Below are 14,175 nucleotides of genomic sequence, written 5' to 3'. Positions count from 1 at the left end.
TTGTGAGAGGGAGAGACGAGATGGCGAGAGGGAAACCGGTGGCTGGTGGAAGTCGACGACGACGAGGACTGTTGGCCGGTGGGCGGCGGCTACTGGTTTAGGCGTTAGGGTTTCTCTGGAATTAGGATTTTAGGAATAAATGGTTTTGTTACTTTGTTTAGAGACAGAACAGAACAGATGACCTTTTTGTTTTTGTTAATCATTTTTAAGGGTTTTAGTTTTTTTATATTTAATATATATAAATAAAAATAAATTATATATATATATATATTCTTAACGGGTTAACGAATTATCCGTTAAGAAAATTGAATAATCCACCCCCAAATCGATAAGCCATTAATAAAAAAAATTCAATCTGTTCCCCATCCGTTAAGCCGTTAAGCCGTTACCAGTAAGCCATTAAGCTTCGGTTCGATCGGTTTTCGGTTTCGGATCGATTTTGAACACCCATATGTCTGGTAGTATGTAATAGAAGTTAAGCAATATGATATGCTGTTCGACACTGCTATCCACAAAAATAACCAATCATAATCACAATATTTTGTCAACATAGCTAGTAATTTGACAAAGAAAGTCGGAATTTATCATCTAACAATAGAGTTAAACTATGATGTCCATATACAACTAGACACACACATGACAAACAAGTTCATAAAATAAAATTTCGTACCACTGTCAGTATCCACAAAAAACAGATACCCCATGAATTCAACTAATACAACCACCTCACGAATTCAACAAAAAAGAAGTCTAGTATATTAAATACTACATCAAATCAGTAAGGAAATTCAAGTGGTCTTCTTGGAGGGAGATTTTTCCATAACCTTAGATCTTGTTTGTATTCCACCGGATTGGGATCTTGTCTTGATTCTAACCATTGCAGCTTGGACTTGAAGTTGTCTTTGAGTCACATCTTCCTTCCCTTTCCATTTCAAACCTTTAGAAGGCCTATATCCAATATCACTAATAACATGGGTAGAATCAATTAAAGGGCCAGCATAAACCTTTCTGGCTGTAGGCAAACTATGCTGGTAACATTCAAACCAAAAGATACATTTCAAAGTTAGACAATAACATCATATAGTAAGTTAGACAATAAAATGTAAGGACAAAAAAATACACTTACATTAATACTTGTAAAATCAGATTGTGCAACAAATACACCATGTACTTGAAGCCTAGGCCTCTTGTAGTGGCTTCTTGTAGATGCCTTACTTGTAGGTGCCTTACTTGTAGATGCATTGTCAGATTCCTTTCTGCCTCTCTTTTGTGAAGTTTTTGTTGTTGATTATTGTGAGCAATTAGTAGTCTATTATATGAGAAAATGACGAATTAACTCTTAAATAACTAAGAAGATAGTAATAAAGGAAGAAGGTAGGAAGGTACCTCTTGATTAGTTGTTGGACAACTCCTCATATTACGAGTACTTGCTTTGCAAATAGAGCATGTCATAGTTATTCCCTTCTTTGATAATTTTCCAGCCCTTTTTATTTCTCCAACTTCCTTTCTTCTATTTTTTCTTGGCCTTCCAGGCATATTTTGAATTGGAGGAGGTAATACCTTGGGGTTACTACTTTCTGGCTACATTATCATGTTAGAAACTGGTTGTATGAAGTGAGAATATACTTTTATGTAGGTCTCTTTCCTGTACCAGTGTACAATATTCTCTGAAGGATCAAGTCTCTTGAAGTGCATTGCTCTTATAGCACGTGAACATGGAATGCCTTTCAGTTCCCAAGACCTGCAACTGCAGTAACCTGTTCTTAAATATACAATGAATTTGCATGGACCATCTTGAGTTCAAATCCAGTATCTCCATTAAACATGAAGTCAACCCTCATTGACCTCTCAACATTAGTATTGAACACCATCATGGCCATTAGAGATACACCATCTTGCCAAGTTTCAGCAAATTCTCTCATCTTTGCTACACTACTCATAACTTTGGCCCTTATTTCCTCTAGCATTGATATGATTGTCTTGTGTCTAAGGCCCAATATTCAAGCATTGAAACTTTCACACATGTTCTTGTCAACACTGTCACACTTGGAGAATGTTTGGAAGAATGTTTTGCACCATCTTTCTTTGTTGTATTTAACTAGGTTTTCGCACTCAACCATTTGAACCAACTTCCACTTCCATGTGGCAGGTTAGGGGTAATAAAATCCAAAAAAGTAAGTATAGGGGTAATTACAATCACGTATAATTAAGGTGTACACTCATTAAAAAGTGTCAAGTTTAGGAGGATTTTTACCTATTCAAAGCAGAAATTCTTTTTAATACTGCTCAATTCTCAAAAAATATTTAATAGGGGTAACTTAATAAATTGTATTTATTATTTTTTAATAGATGTGAAAAGAGTTAAACCAACCGTTAAAATGGGACAGAGAACGTATTAATTGAGCTGCCTTAAGGGCTGATTTAGCAAATATCCCCTTTTAGGTCATTATTTAAATTTTGTCCCTATTTTAAAAAATAATATAAATATAGCCCTTTGGAAAATATTCTTTCGGATAACGTTAGAAGGTCTAAATTTGCTCATATAACATTTATTTTGCCACAAGACATAAGACTACTCTCCGGTCCAAAATAAGTGATTTTTTAGCTGTTTTCACACAGATTAAGAAATTCATATTTTAACATTAATTAGCAATGAAATTGATCATATTAACCTTTACTATCTCTTTACATAAATGCTACTAACAGATAATCCAATAATATTTACTCCAAGGGCAATGTAGGAAACAAATAATTAATTTTTAAAATCTGAAAAAATTACTTATTTTGAATCACAAAATAAAGACCAAAAAATCACTTATTTTGAACCGGAGGGAATATGATCTAACTTTTCTCAATTTTTTTTTTAACTTTTTGACTGTACTTTAGCAAGTCCATCAATTGCAAGAAAAATTAAAAAAAGAATCATTTACTACGAAACAAAATGAGGCTTGCATGGTTTAGAGTTTTGATTAAACCATGTAATGTCAAGAAAAAATTTAAGTCAAAGTGATGACTAAAAGACAAAGTTAAGTCGCCAGTAACAACAATGGCCGTTGCGTAGGAAAAGCATAGCAGCAGCCCTGCCCATTTCGCTATTCCCAAGATTCCCTCTTCCTTTGCAAAATGAAAACCCACATCTGATCCTTCTTTTTCATTTATTTATTTAAAACCCCCTAAAACCCCATTTATTATATAGTACCCATTTCTCTCTCTCTTTTAACTTCTGTATTGACTATTGCTGTGTGATCTTTCTTTCTTCTAGGAGAACCAATCTCCTATAGCCCTTTTAGTTTCAGCTTTCAAGTTTTAATTTTTTTCTTTGTCAACTTACACATGGGGGATCACGGAAAGATCAAATCGGACATTTCATTTGCTGGAACTTTTGCTAGTAGCGCCTTTGCTGCTTGTTTTGCTGAGGTATATTTCAGATTTCAGTAATCCAAATGCTGATTTTGCTATTTTTCTTCAATTTGGTTTTGTGCAGATGCATTAGAGAATGAACAAGTTAGTTTCTTTCTTGCTTTTTTTTTTTTGCTTCTCTCTTTTTGGGCTACTTGGGTTTCTTGAATCTTTGTTATATATGCTGCAAAGATTGAAACTTTTGACTAGACATAGGCTGTTTCTTTTTCGGGTGGGGTTGGGGTTTGGGGGGGGGGATTGCCTTGCTATAATGATCCCCATTGAGGGCCTAAGGGCTTTGTTCTAGTGGTAAGAGCGCGACTTGTGATGTGTGGTTTAGGCATACTTCAGGAGTTAGAACCCTGCTTCTAACAAAAGCATGGTATTTAAGTGAAAAAGGTGGAAGGGCGGCCGTTATCCACCGAGTTTCGAACCGTATGCCGCTGGCCTGTGAGATTTCTCAATTGTAGAAATAAAATGAAAGATCCCCATTGAGCTGTTAAGTTTCATAGCTTATAACTGTTGAATCCTTTACTGGGTTACTTTGATGGACAACTTAGTATTGTTTTAACTTCCTGTTGCTGTCTTTCTAAAGAGCAAGGTGGGAAGTTCTTGGAGGGAAGGATGCCGGGGGTCTATTTGGAAACAGTCTCTCTACCCTAGGTTAGGGGTAAGGTCTGCGTACACACTACCCTCCCCAGACCCCACTAAGTGGGATTATACTGGGTTGTTGTTGTTGTTTTGTTGTTGTTGCTGTCTTTCTAAAGAAGTATAGCTATATCTGTATTAAGAATAAGCTGGTTCAGCATACTGAGATTTATTTGATCTGTCTTCATTTAAGAGATCTATGATCACCTTTACAGTTTACATAGCATTTGTTAGAAAGGAAAAGGGAACGCCACATGACCTTGAGACACAGTTATGGTGGTACAAAAGCAATTTATATTCATCTTCGTTGCAATAAAAAAATCATTTATCGATGAAGTGGGAGGATAACCATAGAATCGCTGGTTCAAATCCTAGCAGAGGCAAGAAAGATAGGTGGCCTAAGCTTTGGTGGGTAGAGTTACCTTGGAAGTAGCAGGTACCCAGTGGAATGGTCGAGGTCTGCAAGTTGCCCCCGCCACCATCTTTATAAAAGAACATATTGGCCTTCATCACGTAAATAGTTTGGAATAACCATGTCTTGCTTAATTTTGAAGGGAATTGGGTGTTATTGCTTTTTATGAAGCTATAAAAGTAGGTTATACCATGTTTCCTTGCTGCCTTAAAATTCTCTGAAGAACAGTTGGCCATGATAATGTTTTTGCAAAGAATCATGTATTGCTTAAGGTTGTGGGAAATAAGGTTTGTTAAGTTTTGTTGCCATTTATTTGGTTATCCGGCATATATGGTGTAGACATGTGGTATATTGCTCTCGAAGTGTGCATGCTATTGTTTCTGTTAATGATTCCTTCACCGCTTGTAAATCGTGTTTGCTTCATGCAAAATTCTGTGCTCCAGGTGTGTACTTTACCGTTGGATACTGCTAAAGTGAGGCTTCAGCTTCAAAAGAAGGCAGTTGAAGGTGATTTAGCTTTACCGAAATATAGGGGATTGTTAGGTACTGTTGGCACCATTGCAAGGGAAGAAGGAGTAGCTTCATTATGGAAGGGTATTGTACCTGGGTTACATCGTCAATGTTTATTTGGAGGTCTTCGGATTGGGATGTATGAACCTGTAAGTTATCATTTTTAGCTTACAACTGCCACAAGTTTGGTTTTTGGCCTTTTATAGACCTGTTTGCTTGGCAAGCAGGTTAAAAACTTCTATGTTGGCAAAGATCACGTTGGGGATGTGCCATTGTCAAAGAAAGTTCTTGCTGCACTAACAACTGGTGAGTGACTTTAAAATGCTGCGTTTATTAACAATTTGCCTCAAGAGTTTAGAAAAGTGTAGGTTTAATTTCCATTTAGAAAACATCCGGACAGGGACTAGAAGTTCAACGTTTGGATTATTAATAGCATACCTTCTGTTTTTCCTTGTATTGGCCTTTTTACTGTTTGTTCTTTCAACATATTTAAAGTAATTTGGTGATTCTTTATCATGTAGGTGCATTGGGCATTACAATTGCAAATCCTACCGATCTAGTTAAAGTACGTCTTCAAGCTGAAGGAAAATTGCCAGCAGGTGTGCCAAGGCGTTACTCTGGAGCTCTAAATGCATACTCAACAATAGTGAGACAGGTATATGTCTTATCCAGCTCAGTTCTTTACTAAATCGTAAAATTGATGATAGGCAGGGCTGCAAAATTGAGTATACCTCCTTTGATCATGAGTTGGAAGTTATTTTTCCTTTGAATCGAAATTAGGTGCTACTTAAGCGATTAAATACTTGTTACTATTCAAAGTCCACAATCTCTCCAATCAAGTGGCACACGGGAAAAAAAAGAAAAGAAAGAAAAGTGGGCAAGTGACCTACAAAAACATGTGCCTTAAGGTACTAACATTTAGAAATTATTATGTCCCCAGAGTTGAAGGCAACATTTCTTAAAGATTCTTTTTGTTCGTTATTTCCTTTACATGCCGTAGCATTATTATTAGTCTCGTATTTTCATACCTTCATATCTGTAGATTTCTTTTACTATTATGTCGGTTCTTTCCCTTCGATTGTTCTATCACCTTATCACCTTATCTTGTTGTTGTTACTACTTATTGTGTCCGCTTCTTTTTCACTTTTACCTTGAGTCGGGAGTCTATCGCAAACAATCTCTTTACCTTCAAAAAGTAGGGGTAAGGTCTGCGTACACTCTACCCTCCTCAGGCCCCCACTTTGTGGGATTACACTGGGTATGCTGTTGTTGTCTTTTGTTCGATGTTCTTCTGTAACTGATTCTTTTGTGACTCTCTCCTCCTCCATCTAACTTTTTTGAATTCTGTTATCCTCTTCAGTATTTGGAGAAAAAGGGTAGTACTTTTCTTCTCGATGTAGTTTCCATTCTCCTGGAAATGTTATACATGCTTGGGAAATTATGAAAATTTCCATTTCCTGAAATTTAATCAAATCCCCAGCATTCCAGCTTACGTAGTATTTGTAAAATAATGAATGTTGAACAGGTTTTGCAAGTGAAATTTGAGGCAACTCTTTGCTGATTCATAGTTTTCCTCACGAAAAGGACTTCTATTTTAACTCTTATCTTAACCTCTTCAAATTTTATTTCTACCACATCTTGATCTTAGGAAGGAATTGCAAAGCTGTGGACTGGTCTTGGACCCAATATTGGGCGGAATGCCATCATTAATGCAGCTGAATTAGCAAGTTATGATCAAGTGAAGCAGGTAGAGAGACCATAAATTTCTTATTACAAACCTCATTTCCTGACTGTCTAATGTGGTTTCTTTCTTGGATCTAGATTTTACATTATCATTGTTCTTACTTTAGCTCTTTAAAATGCAGACCATTCTCAAGATTCCTGGGTTCACAGACAATGTTGTTACTCACTTGTTCGCTGGCCTTGGAGCTGGTCTTTTTGCAGTTTGCATAGGGTCCCCTGTTGATGTGGTATCTTCTATATTCTTTGTTCTTTACACACTTGCTTTTCCTTTTAGGTCTTTTCGGATGGCAACCCATGATCCAGTAATTTGTTTGTTAATATTTTAGATCTTCTTGGCCAAATAGGGAAAAGGAGACTCGTATAGTCATCTTTTTAATGAAGGAAATTAGCAAAGTCAATATCTAGCCTGTTAGACAGATGCCTCCATCTTGTGAATCTGAAGTCCTCTGCTATACAATCGTAAGCAAAAAGGCAAACCAATTGGTTTTTCTCTTCTTCACTCTTCCCTCCCCTTTCCTAGAACCAAACATAGCATAACTGGGATCAATACTGATATCCTGTTACTTGTTGCATATGATGGTAATACCAACCTTTTTAAAATCCCCATTCTTAATCAGTTCAATACTGTTCCAGCATTTTGGTGATACGCGATTTTTATTCAATACTGTTAGGGATGGCAATGAGGCGGTGCCAGGGGCGGACCTACATTGTGGGTTGAGGGTTCACGGGACCCCGTTAGTCTCGGCAAAAAATCTGTATATATATATATATATATATATATATATATATATATATATATATATATATATATATATATATATATATATGAGACCCTTAAATATTTTAAGTGTGCCCCTAAGCTTAAAAAGACTGACGGGACAAGTGGTTGCATTGGGCACTTAAATTCCCTTCTTTGCTGATGATGCAAGTTCGAAACCCATTTGCAGCCTTTTTTGCTCCTTTTAGCTTTTTCCCTCCTTTCTATCTACTCCTTTTAGCTTTTTCCCTCCTTTCTATTTTTATTCTTTGAGTACAATGCAATTTATATTTAATAGCAAATTGCTTTATTTTTTTACTTTTGTCTTCTTTTTTTTTTGAATTCACTTATAATTTAGTGTTAATATATAATAGTCAACTTAATTAATATTTTAGTTCTTTGAATACAATGTAATTTATTTTTAATAGCAAATTGCTTTATTTTTTACTTTTATCTTCTTTTTTTGAATTCAATTATAGTTTAGTACTAGTACATAATAGTCAACCTAATTAATTTTATTCTTTTCCAAATTCATCCCTTAAAATTGAAATCATCAAATTGCAACTTATCGGTCCACAAATGGAAAAATACATATCATTTTGCGACAACCTTCTTCAACAATCTGACTCGGCAATGACAACTAATAGTTTGAGACTCTTTTTCAGTCCTTTTAGTATTACCATACTCTTAATCTTGATTTCTTTAGTAAGTCTTTGATAATTTGAAGTTTGAACGCCCTTTTGATCGCTGGACCTTTTTATTTATTTATTAAAAACTAGAATTTTAAAGTATGAAACATGCTTAATCAAACACCTTCCCTTCCCATAGCACCGAATATATATATATATTCGGTGCTTTCTTTTTCTTTAGAACTTTTTTTTGTTAATACTTGGATGATAAGTCATCATAATCATTAAGTTTTCAATGAGTTGCACGTCGAATTTTATCGCTAGTGACTAGCATACAGTGGTGCCCCCGTCGTGCTCAAATCCTAGGTCTGCCTTTGGGCAGTGCGGGGCGGGTTTAGACACATGCGAGGCAGTGCGAGTTTAAACATATGCGATTACTGATATTTGTGGGTTTAAACATATGCGATTGCGGGTTTAAAAAGGGTATGTGGGTTTAAGTACAACTATATATACTGATATTTGTTTTGCTCTTTTTGCAAGTGACCCTTCAACTTTTTTACTCTTGCTTTCTGTAGTCCCTTTTGTTGTTTGTCTTACGGCTATTGTGTTTTTACGTGAAATTGCACCTTCGTCCCCAATAGCTGAAGAGAAAGAGGCAGTGAAATGTTTTGGTGTTATTAATGTTGTTTTTATAGCGGTTTATTTGTTAGCTTTTGACATTTCAGGGCCTCATGGTAATTTTTTTCGCAAATATTTGTTATTCTTCTAATCCTATTAGCATCGCCTATTTTCATTCCTCTGTATTCATTGTCCGTTGTGCACTAGCGAGTCTTCTTTATATTGTCGTAGGTGTAGTGGCTGCAGTTTGGGATGATAGATTAAGGGCATGTCCTCGGGTGGGCCAGAGTGTGGGGTCGGGGTTAGGGAGTGGGATGGGAGGTAGGGGAGGTAAAGGGGGCAAGGGAGCCTATAAGTTGAGAATCGGGTCATGGAACATAGGTTCACTAATGAGTAAGTCTATAGAGTTGGCAAAGATCCTTCAGAAGAGGAAGATTAATATAGCATGTGTCCAAGAGACTAGGTGGGTTGGATCGAGGGCGAAAAATGCGGATGGGTATAAGTTGTGGTACTCTGGAGTCCGGAGAGGTAAGAATGGAGTGGGTATCCTGGTAGATAGCCATCTTAGAGAGTTGGTGGTAGAGGTTAGGCGGGTGAATGATAGGCTAATGACTATTAAATTGGTGGTGGGTGAGTGTACTTTAAATGTCATTAGTGCGTACGCGCTGCAAGCGGGCTTGGATGAGGAGATTAAAAGGCGCTTTTGGGAGGGGTTGGATGACGTCGTTCGTAGTATTCCGCCTTCCGAGAGGTTATTCATAGGAGGAGATTTCAATGGTCATATTGGGTCGTCGGCAGGTGGTAATACTGAGGTGCATGGCGGCTTTGGTTTCGGGGAGCGGAACGAAGGGGGCACTTCGCTGTTGGACTTTGCCAAGGCATTCGATCTAGTGATTGCGAACTCATGTTTTCCGAAGTGGGAGGAGCACTTGGTTACTTACCAAAGTTCGGTGGCGAAGACTCAGATTGACTATCTCATCCTCAGGAGATGCGACAGAAGGTTGTGCGAGGATTGCAAAGTTATCCCAGGAGAGACCCTTGCGACGCAGCATAGGCTTTTGGTGATGGACATTGGTATTAGGATAAAGAGGAAGAAGAGGTCAATACGAGGACGCCCGAGGATTAGGTGGGGCACTTTGACTAAGGATAAAGTTCAGGATTTGGAAGGAAGGTTATCGGCAATGGGAGCTTGGAGAAGTAGTAGGGACGCAAACACTATGTGGTCGACGACGGCAAACTGTATAAGGAAGGCGGTGAGAGAGGTGTTAGGGACATCTTCGGGCCGCACCAGTGGCCACAAAGGAGACTGGTGGTGGAATGTAGTTGTCCAAGGTAAAGTGGAAGCAAAGAAGGCAGCTTACCTACGGTTAATAGGGAGCACTGGTGAGGAGGAGAAGAGAGCGAACAATGAGAGGTATAAGGTAGCTAGGAAGGAGGCGAAGATGGCAGTGACGGAGGCTAAGACAACAGCTTTTGCTTGTCTGTATGAGGAACTAGGGAACAAAGGCGGGGAGAAGAAGTTATTCCGAATCGCTAAGGTGAGAGAGAGGACGGCTCGGGATCTGGACCAAGTGAGGTGCATAAAAGATGATGACGGCAAAGTTTTGATGGGGGATGACCAGATTAAGAGGAGATGACAGACCTACTTTCATAAACTCCTAAATGAAGAAGGGGATCAAGATATTTTACTAGGTGAATTGAGGAATGTCGACAGTCCCCATGAATTAAGTTATTGTAGGGACATTGAGGTTGATGAGGTCATGGAGGCAATGCGTAAGATGAGAAGGGGCAGAGCTACCGGGCCAGACGAAATTCCGGTTGAACTTTGGAGGTGTGTGGGAAGAGCAAGCTTGGAATGACTTACTGGGTTGTTTAATGTTATATTCAAGACTAATAGGATGCCTGAAGAGTGGAGGTGGAGTACAATGGTTCCATTGTATAAAAACAAAGGCGATATCCAGAGCTGTAACAACTATAGGGGCATCAAATTACTAAGTCATACCATGAAAGTCTAGGAGAGAGTGATAGAATGAGAGTGCGAAAGAAGGTATCTATTTCAGACAACCAGTTCGGGTTCATACCGGGGCGATCTACCACAGAAGCTATCCACCTTATTAGGAGGATGGTGGAACAATACAGAGATAAGAAGAAGGACCTCCACATGGTGTTTATTGATCTAGAGAAAGCGTACGACAGAGTTCCTAGGGAGGTCTTATGGAGCTGCTTAGAGGTTAAAGGGGTCCCGACGGCCTACATTAGGGTGATTAAAGACATGTATGATGGAGTTAAGACTCGGGTTAGGACAGTAGGAGGCTACTCCGAGCACTTTCCGGTTGTTACGGAGTTACACCAAGGGTCTGCGTTCAGCCCTTTCCTATTTGCCCTGGTGATGGATGCACTAACTCATCATATTCAAGGAGATGTGCCATGGTGCATGCTATTTGCTGATGACATAGTTCTAATTGATGAGACACGAGGCGGCGTCAACGTGAGGCTAGAGGTTTGGAGACAAGCCCTTGAGTCTAAAGGCTTCAGGTTGAGCAGGACGAAGACGGAATACCTCGAGTGCAAATTTGGGGCCGAGCCGACGGAAACGGGAGTGGAAGTGAGGTTTGACTCTCAAGTCATTCCTAAGAGTAGTTTCAAGTACCTTGGGTCAGTTATTCAGGGGATCGGGGAGATCGACGAGGATGTCACACACCGTATAGAGGTGGGGTAGATGAAGTGGAGGTTAGCGTCGGGAGTCCTGCGTGACAAGAAAGTGCCAACGTTACTAAAAGGTAAGTTTTATAGAGCAGTGGTTAGGCCTGCTATGTTGTATGAGACCGAGTGTTGGCCGATTAAAAACTCACACATCCAGAAGATGAAAGTAGCAGAGATGAGGATGTTGAGGTGGATGTGCGGGCATACAAGGATGGATAAGATCAGGAATGAAGATATTCGAGAGAAGGTGGGCGTGGCCCCCATGGAGGATAAGATGCGGGAAGCAAGACTCAGATGGTTCGGGCACATTCAGAGGAGGAGCACTGAGGCACCGGTGAGGAGGTGTGAACGACTGGCTGTGGTGGGCACGAGGAGAGGAAGAGGGAGACCTAAGAAGTACTGGGGAGAGGTGATCAGGCAGGACATGGCGCGACTTAGGATTACTGAGGACATGGCCCTTGACAGGGAATTGTGGAGGTCGAGCACTAAGGTTGTAGGCTAGGGGGAAGTTGTGAGTATTTCTACAGTGCACTAGAGTGAGACTAGCCAGTTAGGAGTTAGTCTTAGGATGCCACTGGTCAGCTACTGATGCAGGGCTTTATCTGCTGGATATTATTATATCTTCCATCTTTTTCGTACTTCCTATATTTCTTATATTGCTGGTATTTTTATTTTATGTTATGCTATGTTATTTTATGTTATTTTATTATGAGTCTATTGATAGTACTAATATATCGTCTCTTGTCGCTGTGTTGAGCCGAGGGTCTCCTGGAAACAGCATCTCTGCCCCTCGGGGTAGGGGTAAGGTCTGCGTACATATTACCCTCCCCAGACCCCACTTGTGGGATTATACTGGGTTATTTGTTGTTGTTGTTGTTGTATATAATGGTCAAGAATTTATCCGTTCGAATTCGGAAATTTAGTATTTCTAACGAAAATATCTATTAGTTGATCTTCACAAAGATTTTTTGTATTTCTAAAGAAAGCTTGAATAAGGTAAATTAATATATATACTTTTAACAAATATAAAAAGTTAAAAAACAAAGAGGTATTATGATATCAAAGATTTTGTTAAGTAACTTTTATTGCATATGTGCTAGATTTAATTCTCTTAACTATCTTATCTTCTTCTTTCCATAACCGAAGTCTTCCGTAATCTTTAGAATTAATAAAAAGCACGAGTACATATAGTAAAAGTTTTTAAAAAAACCAGCCAAAAGATTTAAAAAAAATTAAAACTAACAAAATGAAAAAAAAAATTCACTTATGTGGGGTGGGGCGGGGCGGGTGAATGCGGGTGCAACTGCTATGCAGGGCGGGGCGGGTTGAAATTTTGCGGGTTAAGAGAAAACCCGCCCCACTTGCCATCCCTAAATACTGTAATCTCTTATGTCAACATTAATCTATCTTCAAAAATTTATCCTTTAATGTCGCAATATCAATAGACTTCATAAATTTTATTAGATTAACTTTCTGTTGATGACACGGTAAACTGGATGCAGGTTAAGTCGCGAATGATGGGAGATTCCACATACAAAAATACCCTTGATTGTTTTGTCAAAACATTGAAGAATGATGTGAGTTCATCATCTGTCCTTTCTCATTGGTTGTTGAAGAATCCAGCTACATTGCAGACACAAACAAAATTTCCCTCCTCTTTATTTTTTAATAACTGATCTTGCCTTCTTAAAAAATGAAGAACTCTTACCTAAAAATAAAACAATGACCTCACATTTCTGTCAAGATAGTTTTACAATACAAACAATCAGACCCCTTTATTACAGTTTTTTTTCCTTCTATCAACTTCTTGTTTATTGTCTTGTTTTCAGGGACCTTTAGCTTTCTATAAAGGCTTTATCCCAAATTTTGGACGCTTGGGATCGTGGAATGTCATTATGTTTCTGACATTGGAGCAGGTAAAGGGTGGAACCCTATTTCTAACAAAGCAGATTCTTTTCCATTCATAGTTGATAAAAATTTATACCAGATTAGCACATTTGCTTCAGTAAGAGGCTTCCCCAACTTTTGGTTGCTTCATGTTTTAATTTTTCGCTCGGCAACTCTTGAAAAATACATCATACAATAGTTGGCTTACCCTTTATATCTTATTTTTGGCAGGCGAAAAAGTTTGTAAAAAACTTAGAATCAGCTTGATGTCAAAGAGATGGATCATCAAGCAAAGGATTACTATATACACATTAAAAATGGATTGGCTCAGCAACCATTAAAACAACGATTGTTTGCAACATTCCCTTTTTTCCATTTTCATGAATAATTTGTCCGAATGGAGAACACAGGAACTGTGGGAGAGAAACTCAGAGGCGTTTGATAGGTTTTCCCCTCTTACCATTGTTGTAGACTGCAAATGTTGTACCCTTCTTTCCTTTTGGTTACTAGGGGATTCTATTACTGATTTATGGGAATTGACTCCAATGATAAACAATGAAGATTCAGCTCGAGCTGTGTGTGCTTCTTGTTGAGGTTTTTTTGGTTGGTATTTTGCCTGACTATTTCAGATCCGTGCCTGGTAGACCTATTAAGAGGGTAAAACAGTTCCTACCAAGAAGTTGTTATGACTCTATGGCTAAGGGTTAAGTGATCCTAATCATTCTAGCATATCATTGGGTGGTTTCTTGTTGAGTTTCAACCAAACTTGTTTCAAGTTACTAACATGCATTTTGGAAAAAAAAAAATCTCATATATTCTATCAAGACATTTACCGAGGAAGTAGAAGCCCTTTTCAAAGAAGCTATTCA

At 38.4% G+C, this 14,175-nt stretch overlaps 1 protein-coding gene across 1 annotated transcript; it reads left to right on the top strand.

Moving 5' to 3' along the window:
- The first annotated feature begins 3,022 nt into the window (after positions 1-3,022).
- Positions 3,023-13,878, top strand: LOC104249832 (mitochondrial uncoupling protein 1). The gene is made up of 9 exons (XM_009806331.2): positions 3,023-3,417; positions 4,903-5,118; positions 5,197-5,275; positions 5,491-5,624; positions 6,618-6,716; positions 6,835-6,939; positions 12,922-12,996; positions 13,249-13,335; positions 13,538-13,878. The coding sequence occupies exons 1-9, from the start codon at positions 3,334-3,336 to the stop codon at positions 13,571-13,573; spliced, it is 915 nt and encodes a 304-aa protein (XP_009804633.1). The 5' UTR covers positions 3,023-3,333; the 3' UTR covers positions 13,574-13,878.
- Positions 13,879-14,175: the final 297 nt, after the last annotated feature.

The sequence above is a fragment of the Nicotiana sylvestris genome, chromosome 7, assembly GCF_000393655.2.
Source record: "Nicotiana sylvestris chromosome 7, ASM39365v2, whole genome shotgun sequence".
Lineage (NCBI taxonomy): Eukaryota > Viridiplantae > Streptophyta > Magnoliopsida > Solanales > Solanaceae > Nicotiana > Nicotiana sylvestris.
The sequence above is the reverse complement of the archived record's forward strand: the minus strand, read 5'-3'. Positions and strand labels throughout refer to the sequence as shown.